The sequence below is a fragment of the Cyprinodon tularosa genome, unplaced genomic scaffold (genome assembly GCF_016077235.1).
Source record: "Cyprinodon tularosa strain WSP-4 unplaced genomic scaffold, ASM1607723v1 ctg1176, whole genome shotgun sequence".
Taxonomy (NCBI): domain Eukaryota; kingdom Metazoa; phylum Chordata; class Actinopteri; order Cyprinodontiformes; family Cyprinodontidae; genus Cyprinodon; species Cyprinodon tularosa.
The window spans coordinates 30,672-43,601 of record NW_024037977.1 but is presented as its reverse complement, the minus strand read 5'-3'; the positions used below and the strand labels follow the sequence as shown (position 1 = coordinate 43,601).

Below are 12,930 nucleotides of genomic sequence, written 5' to 3'. Positions count from 1 at the left end.
TCCCATGATGATGTCAGACCAGCAAATTAATGGTGAAAATGTAAAAAAGCATGAAATTCTCTCAGAAAAGCCTTTAAAAAGTTTTATAGGATACAGTTTAGCATCGTTTGGTGATTTAATAAAATAAATAACTACTTACTGAACCATAATGACATTATTTGCAGTAACTTGGATGAATATCTGCTCACACACAATGAGCTGAGATTAAATAGTGAGACTGTTCATAAGAGCTAAGCCTAAGGAAGCTAGCTGGTCCTTTAACTGTTCTCTCAGGAATAGATCATCTAAAGGTTACTGATTTCCTGTTAAGGTTAATCTTTTTTTTAACCAAATAATGTTTTATTTTCTTCTTGGATTTGCATTGTGAATTGGTTTGAACACTTTCTAATCGCTCTAAGTTAGTTACAAGCTAATCTGGCTGCTGGTGAAGAGTCTCAGTCATCCGGGTCAGACTCATTCCAAGTTTGAAGATGTTTCTCTTCCCATCCAGGAAGCTTTTTCAATTCAAAATGTCATAATTAGTGTTTAGTTCCAGGTTTTATAGAGTGGACCAAAAACAAAGCCTTGTTTTGATGGGCACCAGAGAGGATGATGAGGACAACAAGCTACCCTTCTGGTCTGGTGAGCATGGAAGGAGATGGAAGCCTAAACATAGAAGTCTATAGGAAATCCAATACCTTCTTTCTGACTCCCACCCCCCCACTGGAACACAAACTGTCAGTCATCAGAACCTTCCAGCAGCAGAACATGTCCCTACTAGAACAGAAACATCAGAGATGCTCTCCAAACCTGTGGAGACCCAAACTGGACGAAATCCCAAAGACACGCAGCAGAACATAACGGTGAGAAGATCACACAAAAAAACTAAATCCCAGATGTTGCTGGAGTCTCTGAAAAACTCAGGAGGATTTTCTCCAAACACTAAATCCCAGAACCTTTCAAACCAAACAGACCCTGAAACAGAGACTAGTTCCTCCTAAAGACCTAATCTGAGCAGAGTGTCTGCAGGTCAATGCAGGGAGGAATGATCTGATCTTTATGTTAGAGAAACCAAACAACCTCTCCACAGACGCATGACCCAACACAGAAGAGCGCCCTCCTCTGGACAAGACTCTGCACTACGTCTACACCTGATGGACGAAGGACATTCTCTGGAGGACCAGAATGTTCACATTTTGGACAAAGAAGACAGGCGGTTTGAGAGGAAGGAAGTATCTATGTTAAGAAAGAAACACCAACCTTAAACCGGGGGGGGGTGTCCCTTTTAATGACCCTCCTTTCAGAGACATAGACAGGTATGGGGCATTGCAGGCTAACAAAGAAGCCAACCGACCCCCATTCCAAAGGGGGGGACCCGTTCATCCGTTTCTATTTGCATGTTTTCTAAACTAAAACCAGGCTTTGTTGGGCTGCTGGATAAAACCTGGAACTAAACGCTATTAGACGTCTTCAAACTTGGAAACAAAGTCCAGAGGATTGATTTTTAACTTTTTTGGAAAGAAAGCTACTCTGACCTCATTCTAAAAAACTCCTTTAGATAAACTCTACTTCTCAAATAAAATCCTTGCTGAGCTGTGATGTCACTACATTATTTTATTATTATTAACTTTATAATTTTTAAATCCAAAGAGTGCAGCAATAAAACCAGCTCTTCTCCTGAGAAGAGGAGCAGTGAGTCAGACTTACGTGATGAGCATCGACTGGTTCTCTCGATCTGTGGAGAAAGTTAAACCAAGTGAGTAAATGATGCTCTGATCTTTCTGGTAAAAGGTCACAAGAATAAAGTAATTTGGTCTGAGATATCCTAATTGATTGAACTTATTGGTGGAAATAACTGAAGGATCTGCTTTCATCTTAGGCAGACATCTTTCCCAGAAAAAGCTTCAGTTTGATTATATTAAGACTGAAAGTCCAGAGGATTTTCCCACAGGAGAACAATAAAGTCTGTTTCTATGTCGTCAACAACTGATTTCCTGCTTAGCAGAGAACAGGTCTGAGTTGGAGGCCACTCACTTATTAGCAGGTCGCTGTAGGCATTGTCAGCTACAGCGTAGATGTGGGGGGGCATGTCTGCATAGCGCCTCCCTTTATAGGCTGTAACCACGGCTGCAGAGTAAACCGGCAGCCATTTGTAGGGATTCACCGCCAGACAGAACAGACCGGAGTACGTCTGAAAGGAAAAGTTTTCTTATTATTTGGCCGTCTCACAGGTCAGGCTCTAAAAGGTCTCTGTGACACTTGCATAGATCATCCACATGCTGTATCTCCTCCGGAGGTTGAAGAGCACTGCAGGTTCATTTAGATGGGTCAGCATGGCCATGTCCTCCATCATGTCAAACTTCGGAGGGTTCAGCGGCTGCAGCTCATTTTCTTTAACGACCAGAAACTGAAACCAGAATCTTCAGTCAGAACTGAAACTCGTTTTTCTCACCTTAGAGGTTTGGAAAATGGAATTAGATCAGCAGCTGATGGGAAGGTTTAACCTGTCTATTTCCTATAGGTAATGAGAAAAAAAGTCTACTCCCATTAGCTTCCATTGATTGATCATTTTCAACCCTTCCTCTGCCTTAACCCTAACCTAACCCTAACCTACACCTAACCATTACCAGTGCATACATCACCCTCGTAAAACTAAACTCAGTTTAAACCTCAGCCTTAAACCTAAAGGTTAAAAAATTTACTCATGAGAATAATAATAAATATAATACATTTGATGTAAAAGGCGCCTTTCTGGACACTCAAGGTCACCATACAAGATAAAAACAGAATAAAAACCATTTAAAAATACAAAGGCTGGGAAAGTGATATTAAAGAGAATCTTAAAAAGAAGAGTTTTCAGTTGTGGTTTGAAATGGAGAAGTGAGTCCGTCTTTCTAAACAGGGCTGGTAGAGAGATCCAGGAGGGGGGGGTGCTCTGCTCCCCATAGTGGAGAGAGGGGCAGAAGGGACAGACAGAGGATCTGAGAGCATGCGAGGGGGTGGGAACATGCAGTAGGCCTGACAGATATGAATTCATTTATATTGAATGTGGAGCTGCACGGGGGGCCAGGGGAGCTGCACGGGGGGCCAGGGGAGCTGCATGGGGGGACAGTGGAGCTTCACGGGGGGCCAGAGGAGCTGCATGGGGGGACAGTGGAGCTTCACGGGGGGCCAGGGGATCTGCACAGGGGGCCAGGGGAGCTGCATGGGGGGACAGTGGAGCTTCACGGGGGGACAGTGAAGCTTCATGGGGGGGCCAGTTGAGCTGAATGGGGAACCAGGGGAGCTTCAAGGGGGGCCAGTGGGGCTGTACGGGGAGCGAGGGGGGCTGCATGGGGAGCCAGAGGAGCTGCATGGGGAGCCAGAGGAGCTGCATGGGGAGCCAGGGGGGCTGCATGGGGAGCCAGAGGAGCTTCACGGGGAGCCAGGGGGGCTGCATGGGGAGCCAGGGGGGCTGCACGGGGAGCGAGGGGGGCTGCATGGGGAGCCAGAGGAGCTGCAGGGGGAGCGCGGGGGGCTGCATGGGGAGCCAGAGGAGCTGCATGGGGAGCCAGGGGGGCTGCACGGGGAGCCAGGGGGGCTGCACAGGGAGCGAGGGGGGCTGCACGGGGAGCCAGGGGGGCTGCACAGGGAGCGAGGGGGGCTGCACGGGGAGCCAGGGGGGCTGCATGGGGAGCCAGGGGGGCTGCATGGGGAGCCAGGGGGGCTGCACAGGGAGCGAGGGGGGCTGCATGGGGAGCCAGAGGAGCTGCATGGGGAGCCAGGGGGGCTGCATGGGGAGCCAGGGGGGCTGCACAGGGAGCGAGGGGGGGCTGCATGGGGAGCCAGAGGAGCTGCACGGGGAGCGAGGGGGGCTGCATGGGGAGCCAGAGGAGCTGCACGGGGAGCCAGGGGGGCTGCATGGGGAGCCAGGGGGGCTGCACAGGGAGCGAGGGGGGCTGCATGGGGAGCCAGAGGAGCTGCACGGGGAGCCAGGGGGGCTGCATGGGGAGCCAGGGGGGCTGCACGGGGAGCCAGAGGAGCTGCACGGGGAGCCAGGGGGGCTGCACGGGGAGCCAGAGGAGCTGCACGGGGAGCCAGAGGAGCTGCACGGGGAGCCAGAGGAGCTGCACGGGGAGCCAGAGGAGCTGCATGGGGAGCCAGAGGAGCTGCATGGGGAGCCAGGGGGGCTGCACAGGGAGCGAGGGGGGCTGCATGGGGAGCCAGAGGAGCTGCACGGGGAGCGAGGGGGGCTGCATGGGGAGCCAGAGGAGCTGCACGGGGAGCCAGGGGGGCTGCATGGGGAGCCAGGGGGGCTGCACGGGGAGCCAGAGGAGCTGCACGGGGAGCCAGGGGGGCTGCATGGGGAGCCAGGGGGGCTGCATGGGGAGCCAGGGGGGCTGCACAGGGAGCGAGGGGGGCTGCATGGGGAGCCAGAGGAGCTGCACGGGGAGCCAGGGGGGCTGCATGGGGAGCCAGGGGGGCTGCACGGGGAGCCATTTTCACTGTCGGAGGACCGGGGTGATGGACCAAGAAAATCTCCCCACTGTACAACAACTGGTCCTCAATTTGATTGTGAAATCAGAAAAAAAATGTCGTCACTCTGAAGCCCATACAGGAGCAACCACCTCATAAATAGACTAATAAGGAAATGAAGAGGTCAACCAACCCGTCCATCTCTGGTCTCCACCGTTGCCTTGTCTCCATCCAGCTCTCTGACCTCCACCTCAACGTACGCTTCAGCTTCATCTGGCATCCAAACACGCTTCGTCCCTGGAACAGATCAGCGTATGCAGGTGTTAGGCAGAATAATGTCAACCTTTCAGGATTCTGTCCTTTAAGTAAATAAACACTAGAGAACCATGAGAAGAATCAACAGGACAGAACCAGCTGACATGATAAATCATCTGGGAACAAATTGTTGCTTCTCCTCATTCAATGAGAGAAAAGCCACAGTGGTCACAGAAACCACTGGTATCTGACAACAGTAGAGAAGATGCTGTTTTTCATCCAGGCTTTAACAGAATGATCTAAAACATGAATGAAACAATAACAGGATGGTTCCTTCATATTTAGTTCCCAGCCTTCAGAGTCGACCATCATTGGTTCCTGCTCCTGTCAGTCAGACCTCTGCTCTGTTTCTAGCTCTGTTTTCCTGCTAAAGACCTGCAACTGGAATCAAGCCGGAGATTTCATTGGACCCTGCAGAGATTCAGAGGAAGCAAAGCAGAGATTCAGATGAAGCAAAGCAGCCCAGAGCATATCACAGCCTCCTCCATGTTTTACACTAGGGCCAGTACTCTTTTTTTTTTTTTTTTAGCTGATATTTTTTAGCATAAAGCTCCAAATTTGTCTCCTCTGTCCATTGGACATTCTCTAGTTTTAAAGATTTGTTTCCATCAATGGTGCCTCCTTGGTCGTCCCCCATTTAATCCACTTTGGCTCAAACAGCGACAGAGGGTGCAATCTGACTGATTTTCCAGAAGCATTTCACCTTTTATCTCTTTAGAAGTTCTTTTGGGCTCTCTTGTTTCCAAACGTCTTTCCGTCTCCAATTTGTCACCAATGTTCTTCCTGCAGCCAAATGCAGGGAGGTTGGCTACAGTCCCTTGGATATTACATCTGAATAATAAGTGCTGCTGTGGACACAGGAATATCGAACTGCTTGGAGATGGTCTAAAGTCTACTCGGTTCATAGCTGCCACTCCAGAGGATTTCACATTACCTACATGAGATCTTCAAGAGGCGTGTCAGCCATGACAGCCTGAAAACATCCAGAGATCTAAGGTAATTTCCTCCACCTCCCAGCCCCTGCCACCATGGAGTTTTATTGACCATGTTGATGACTTTGGCCTGAGTGATGAATAAATCTGGCCTGGTTACCCAGTCACTTCTTCCACCACACCAGGTGCTTCAGCCAGATTAGGGAGAACCTAAGAGAATTCTTTCCACTGCCCGATGATGTCCTCATTCAGGGTCCGCAGCTCTCCAATCCCTCCAAAGTAAAGTTAGCAAAGCACTGCCTCCCCTCTGCCAAGAGATAGTTTTTCCTCTCCACTGTCGCTACAAGCATGCTTAGTGTGAAGGATTGCTGAAGAGTCAATGATTCGATGCAGTCAGTTGGTTTTCCTTAGATAGAAAACTTTGAATCAATCTGACTAAATGATCTGGTTCTATGATCTGAGATGAGATGTTGGGATGTTGGTGTTATAGAAATAAACCGAATAGAATTGATTGTAATGTTCTGGCTGATGCAGGTAGGTTGGTTTACCATCAAAGGCCTGGGCCCTGGCAGCCAGCTGCTCCAGGTTGGAAAGGCGGAGAAAACGAGCAGCTTCCCCAAACTCCTTCATGTCCAGAAAACGAGACATCTGAGAACAAGGAGACAGAGACAGAGGTCCAGTCTTTAATCATCGGCCGTCTGATAGAAATTATGCTTCTTGTTGAAGACTGAAAATCAATCAGGACACAGAATTTGGTCCAGATTAACCAGACAGAACGTTAAGGTAAAATCAAGTTTTCTGTTCAGAAATGTTCAAAACAAGGAGCTGGGAAACAATGAATAAAACAATAAAATTAAAAAATGCAATAATCTAAGGGACAACCTGTAATAAACCTGTAAACTAATAAAACATACCAAAACATTTACATTTTCATTCTAGAGTTATCTTATTTTAATTAGGAGTTCTAAAATAGATGAAAACAGTCCGATAATGACGTTTATCACAACAAACCTCCAGCAGGGTGTTCATGGATTTTACAGAGCCAGATCTCCAAAATCCACTTTTATTTTATTCCCTTTTTCTGCAGGAGAATCAGGTTCATAGTTTATAAACTGCGTCTGACTCCTGCTCCATGCTCTTCACCCTCCTCATCCTCAGCTCTTCCTGCTCTCCTAGTAAAAATCAAACTTCAGGATTTTATTTCTTCCTTCTCAGCAGAGTTGGTTTAAAACTTGATTTACTTTCAACCAAGGAAACTCCTACATTTTATAAAACTCAGTATTTCTCGATCTTCCCGTTTATCTGTGGATCCAGGAAAAGGTTTAAAGACATTCTGGAATATTTCTTTTTCCATACGTCCAATCAGGTTTCTGTTATTGTCATTAAAATGATTAATGATGTTTTTTAGATAAAGTTTAGGATTATCATCACATTTTAAGGCAGTTTTTTTCCTCCTCTGCAGGTGCTGCATCAGTCTCATTATTAGTCAGCCCTGGATATTTATTAGATTATTTATTATTTATCTTGAATGATCAAAATGAAGAAGCTCATAATCAGTCATTTATTAGTATTTAGTTATATTGGTCTATATTTATTAAACTGCAGGATGTCAGTGATCAAACGGAGTCAGTAACTGTTTTATACAATAGCAAGAATTTCACTCAGTTTTCATCCCTTATCTTTACTTCATCCATGAGGAGCAGCAGTTTATGGTTTTCCTCATTGATCAGATACTTCTGGCTTAAATCAAATAATGTCTCTGGTTGTTTATTTACAGCAGATTGAACATTTTGCAGCTTTTGTCTTCAAACGAGGAGCCAGATTCTCAGAAAGCAGCTTTCAGGTTAAATCCCCCTGGTGGATGTGGGCTCAGCCCCCCGTGTTCCCGGGTCCAGGAAACGGCCCTGGGAACACATCGCCTACTTCCCATAATCCCGCTGATTGGATCCAGACTGACCTTGTCTTGTTGCATCGCTGCGTCTCCAGTAGATGGCGCTGCATAAACAGGCCCTCATATCAGACATTATATGACAGGAAAATATTTCCTTGTCCTGAATTAGAAGGTTTTATTGTTTGGTGTCATAAATAAAAAGCTTCTTGTCGGTATCAGAGAAGTCTGGGTTGTTAAAAGTTCTGGTTCTGCTCCCAGAGATGAAGGTCCAAGCTGGGTGGTCCTGATGAGAAGAAGCATCTGACTCTGGCGGAGCAGCAGATCTGCTGATGATGGAGCTCCGCTTCATTCCAGCCTGTTTTCAGACCCGGTTCTGTTCAATAGAACCTGAAGCTCAAAGCTTCATGAAACCAGCAGTCGGCTGCAGAAACGATGCTAAAATTATTCAAACACCTAAAAATAAAAGCAGACGATAAGAACTGATGAAGGAGACTCTGAGCCTGATGGTTCTGCTCTGTTCTGAAGGCGTCTTTCATCCACGGGTCCTTCTCCTCCTGAGGAACCAGGAAAGGCTGCGTCTGGTACCAGATCTTTGGTCGGACCTGGAAGGTGTGGGGGTCTGAGCAGGAGGCCTGTTTGGTCAGATGTTCTGGATCAGAACCTAGACACCTTTACTGATGAGTTTGGACCGAAACCTTCGGCTCTCCTTAGCACCACAGATCAGAATCCTTTCCTGCCTCTGATCAGGAGCTGCTGCCCCTCAAACATCTCAGACCATCAGGTTCTTCTAAAACCTGAACGTCCTCAGAACACCCCCCACCTGGGAGGAGCTGATGGGTGATGATGCGGGCTGTGTGTTGGACTCACCTTGCTGTCTGAGGCTCTCCTGCAGCGTTCTTTCTGAGGGATGATGGAGGTTCGGCTTCGTCTGACTTTAAAACCTCCTCAGCATGTGACCCCCCCTCCCCCAGCTGCAGCTCACTGGGTGAACTGGTCTCACTGGGCGGCCATATAGGGCAGTTGTGGTCAGATCCCAGCAGATGCCTCACTGAGCCACATGACCCCTCCTCCTGGGAAAGTTTGGATTTCTTTGGTTGTTTCTGCTTTAAAATGTCAGAAAAGTTTGAATCCGATGAAAAGATGAAAATATTTAAGGAGAAGGTGAGAAGATTCTGGAAGAAGCTTTAGAAACTATCAGTTAAAAGCTTTAATTAATTATTGTCTCATGAGATTTAATGATAATGTGATTATTGATGATCCATCAAAGGTCCCGCTGCTCCAACCTTCAACCCCCCTGATGGATCAGAACCGGGATCATTCTGGGATTCCTCCTGCAGAACGCCTGGAGCCTGAGGATGATGAACATGATGAAGAGCGCAGCCTGTCTGTCTCTGAGGCGCTCAGGTCCACATCCCAGTAATCCTCCCCAGATCCCAGCAGCTGTCCCAGTGCTTCCAGCTCATTCCTGTCTGCTGAGCCTCCACCCTGGCCTCCATGCTGTCCTTTGGCTCCAGCAGATTCTCTGTAATCCCAGCAAAGCTCAGCATGGAACCAGAATAGAGGCCAACAGCTGCGGCTGGAGGCCCAGCAGCCGCTCTCTGACCCAGTCCTCTGGTTCTGCTTCATTCTGGGTCAAACAGGAACATGGGGTCCAGCTGCAGACGGTTCTGATTCTGATGGTTGTTGGGTTCAGGTCCTCTGTTACAGAAGCAGCAGACCCAGCGGAACTCTGGTTATAAGAAAAATGCTTTGGTTCCAGTTCTGATGGTCCTGGACTTTCCAGTGCTGATCTGAAATGCTCCCAGTTCCCTCTGAATGAAGCAGAACCGTCCGGTCTGGGTCGATTGGGTGGCTGGCGGGTTCTGCACTCGAAAAATGATCCAGAAATGAGTAAAACTGAACTTAAATTAAATGTATTTACTCTTAGTTTGAGTAGGTAAATGTGACAGTTTGCAAATTAGTAGTTTTACTCTTAGAATAAGATAATTAGATAATATGCACTGGAAATAAGACAATGACCCACTGGTCAAACTTCCTGTAGACTTTAACTAGGACACCCGGTGGACCTGCTGGTGGCTTTGGGTCCAGGTTCTCCTGTAGAACACAGGTCTGCTGGAGCCATAAATCTGTTTCCTGACAGAAAGAATGGTTCTAATGACCCCCGACCATCACACCGACGCTCCTTCTGATCGTTGACTCGTGACCTCTGACCTTACCTGGGCCCAGTGGGCTTTAGATGTTCTGGTATCTTCTTGAACCTCCTGGATGAGAAGCTAATGAGCTCTGAGTTGAATGAATAGACAGTGTCTCAACATCACCTCCTGTCTTTGTCTCCATCATAGATTTTGTATCAACTACCTGGACTCCAAGTTGACCAACTGTCTTCCTGATCAACATGGATAGAAGTAATGAGAAAGTACAGATATTTGGAAGTAATGAGGAAGTACAGATATTTGTCTTGTAACGTAGAGAGTAGAAGGAAAACCGCCTCAGAAAAATACATGTTCAGATAAAGTAAAGATAAAAAGGAGTAACTAAAGTACAGTAATGAAGTATTTCTATGTTGTCATGGGACACCTGTGGTTTCAGCTCTGCCTCGGAGAGGAACGCAGCTCTGTTGTTCTCCAAGCCTTTAAGCCCAACAGTCGTTAAACTCAGCAGCTGTCAGCCCCCAGTGTTCCCAGAATAAATGAGCTCCAGATAAGTCCAGCAAAAAAGGAGAGTCCAAAACCCTCAGAGGCTCAGACCCACCAGGACTGTCCTGGAGAAACTAAGAACATCATGAATACTCAGACCAGTCCAAAAATACTGCCCATCAGAAGGTCCCACCTGTGTCTGATCAGAAGGTCCCACCTGTGTCTGATCAGAAGGTCCCACCTGTGTCTGATCAGAAGGTCCCACCTGTGTCTGATCAGAAGGTCCCACCTGTGTCTGATCAGAAGGTCCCACCTGTGTCTGATCAGAAGGTCCCACCTGTGTCTGATCAGAAGGTCCCACCTGTGTCTGATCAGAAGGTCCCACCTGTGTCTGATCAGAAGGTCCCACCTGTGTCTGATCAGAAGGTCCCACCTGTGTCTGATCAGAAGGTCCCACCTGTGTCTGATCAGAAGGTCCCACCTGTGTCTGATCAGAAGGTCCCACCTGTGTCTGATCAGAAGGTCCCACCTGTGTCTGATCAGAAGGTCCCACCTGTGTCTGATCAGAAGGTCCCACCTGTGTTTGATCAGAAGGTCCCACCTGTGTCTGATCAGAAGGTCCCACCTGTGTCTGATCAGAAGGTCCCACCTGTGTTTGATCAGAAGGTGCCACCTGTGTCTGATCAGAAGGTCCCACCTGTGTCTGATCAGAAGGTCCCACCTGTGTCTGATCAGAAGGTCCCACCTGTGTTTGATCAGAAGGTGCCACCTGTGTCTGATCAGAAGGTCCCACCTGTGTCTGATCAGAAGGTCCCACCTGTGTTTGATCAGAAGGTGCCACCTGTGTCTGATCAGAAGGTCCCACCTGTGTCTGATCAGAAGGTCCCACCTGTGTCTGATCAGAAGGTCCCACCTGTGTCTGATCAGAAGGTCCCACCTGTGTCTGATCAGAAGGTCCCACCTGTGTCTGATCAGAAGGTCCCACCTGTGTCTGATCAGAAGGTCCCACCTGTGTCTGATCAGAAGGTCCCACCTGTGTTTGATCAGAAGGTGCCACCTGTGTCTGATCAGAAGGTCCCACCTGTGTCTGATCAGAAGGTCCCACCTGTGTCTGATCAGAAGGTCCCACCTGTGTCTGATCAGAAGGTCCCACCTGTGTCTGATCAGAAGGTCCCACCTGTGTCTGATCAGAAGGTCCCACCTGTGTCTGATCAGAAGGTCCCACCTGTGTCTGATCAGAAGGTCCCACCTGTGTTTGATCAGAAGGTGCCACCTGTGTCTGATCAGAAGGTCCCACCTGTGTCTGATCAGAAGGTCCCACCTGTGTTTGATCAGAAGGTCCCACCTGTGTCTGATCAGAAGGTCCCACCTGTGTCTGATCAGAAGGTCCCACCTGTGTCTGATCAGAAGGTCCCACCTGTGTCTGATCAGAAGGTCCCACCTGTGTCTGATCAGAAGGTCCCACCTGTGTCTGATCAGAAGGTGCCACCTGTGTCTGATCAGAAGGTCCCACCTGTGTCTGATCAGAAGGTCCCACCTGTGTTTGATCAGAAGGTCCCACCTGTGTTTGATGACAAGGTCCCACCTGTGTCTGATCAGAAGGTGCCACCTGTGTCTGATCAGAAGGTCCCACCTGTGTCTGATCAGAAGGTCCCACCTGTCTGATCAGAAGGTCCCACCTGTGTTTGATCAGAAGGTCCCACCTGTGTCTGATCAGAAGGTCCCACCTGTGTCTGATCAGAAGGTGCCACCTGTGTCTGATCAGAAGGTCCCACCTGTGTCTGATCAGAAGGTCCCACCTGTCTGATCAGAAGGTCCCACCTGTGTTTGATCAGAAGGTCCCACCTGTGTCTGATCAGAAGGTCCCACCTGTGTCTGATCAGAAGGTCCCACCTGTCTGATCAGAAGGTCCCACCTGTGTTTGATCAGAAGGTCCCACCTGTGTCTGATCAGAAGGTCCCACCTGTGTTTGATCAGAAGGTCCCACCTGTGTCTGATCAGAAGGTCCCACCTGTGTCTGATCAGAAGGTCCCACCTGTGTCTGATCAGAAGGTCCCACCTGTGTTTGATCAGAAGGTGCCACCTGTGTCTGATCAGAAGGTCCCACCTGTGTTTGATCAGAAGGTCCCACCTGTGTCTGATCAGAAGGTCCCACCTGTGTCTGATCAGAAGGTCCCACCTGTGTCTGATCAGAAGGTCCCACCTGTGCTGATCAGAAGGTCCCACCTGTGTCTGATCAGAGGGTCCCACCTGTGTCTGATCAGAAGGTCCCACCTGTGTTTGATCAGAAGGTCCCACCTGTGTCTGATCAGAAGGTCCCACCTGTGTCTGATCAGAAGGTCCCACCTGTGTCTGATCAGAAGGTCCCACCTGTGTCTGATCAGAAGGTCCCACCTGTGTCTGATCAGAAGGTCCCACCTGTGTCTGATCAGAAGGTCCCACCTGTGTTTGATCAGAAGGTCCCACCTGTGTCTGATCAGAAGGTCCCACCTGTGTCTGATCAGAAGGTCCCACCTGTCTGATCAGAAGGTCCCACCTGTGTCTGATCAGAAGGTCCCACCTGTGTCTGATCAGAAGGTCCCACCTGTGTCTGATCAGAAGGTCCCACCTGTGTTTGATCAGAGGGTCCCACCTGTGTTTGATCAGAAGGTCCCACCTGTCTGATCAGAAGGTCCCACCTGTGTCTGATCAGAAGGTCCCACCTGTGTCTGATCAGAAGGTC

The 12,930-nt window shown here is 48.6% G+C and overlaps 1 protein-coding gene across 1 annotated transcript in view; it reads right to left on the bottom strand.

Moving 5' to 3' along the window:
- LOC119799208 (myosin-7B-like) overlaps positions 1-8,568 on the bottom strand; it is a 39,467-nt gene extending 30,899 nt beyond the window's left edge. The window contains exons 1-6 of the mRNA XM_038309016.1: positions 8,440-8,568; positions 6,230-6,329; positions 4,628-4,731; positions 2,243-2,386; positions 2,014-2,170; positions 1,687-1,714 (exon numbers count right to left, since the gene is read on the bottom strand). Of these exons, the coding sequence (XP_038164944.1) occupies positions 1,687-1,714; positions 2,014-2,170; positions 2,243-2,386; positions 4,628-4,731; positions 6,230-6,329 (533 nt within the window). The 5' untranslated portion in view covers positions 8,440-8,568. The remainder of the gene's footprint in view (positions 1-1,686; positions 1,715-2,013; positions 2,171-2,242; positions 2,387-4,627; positions 4,732-6,229; positions 6,330-8,439) is intronic.
- Between the last annotated feature and the right edge of the window lie 4,362 nt (positions 8,569-12,930).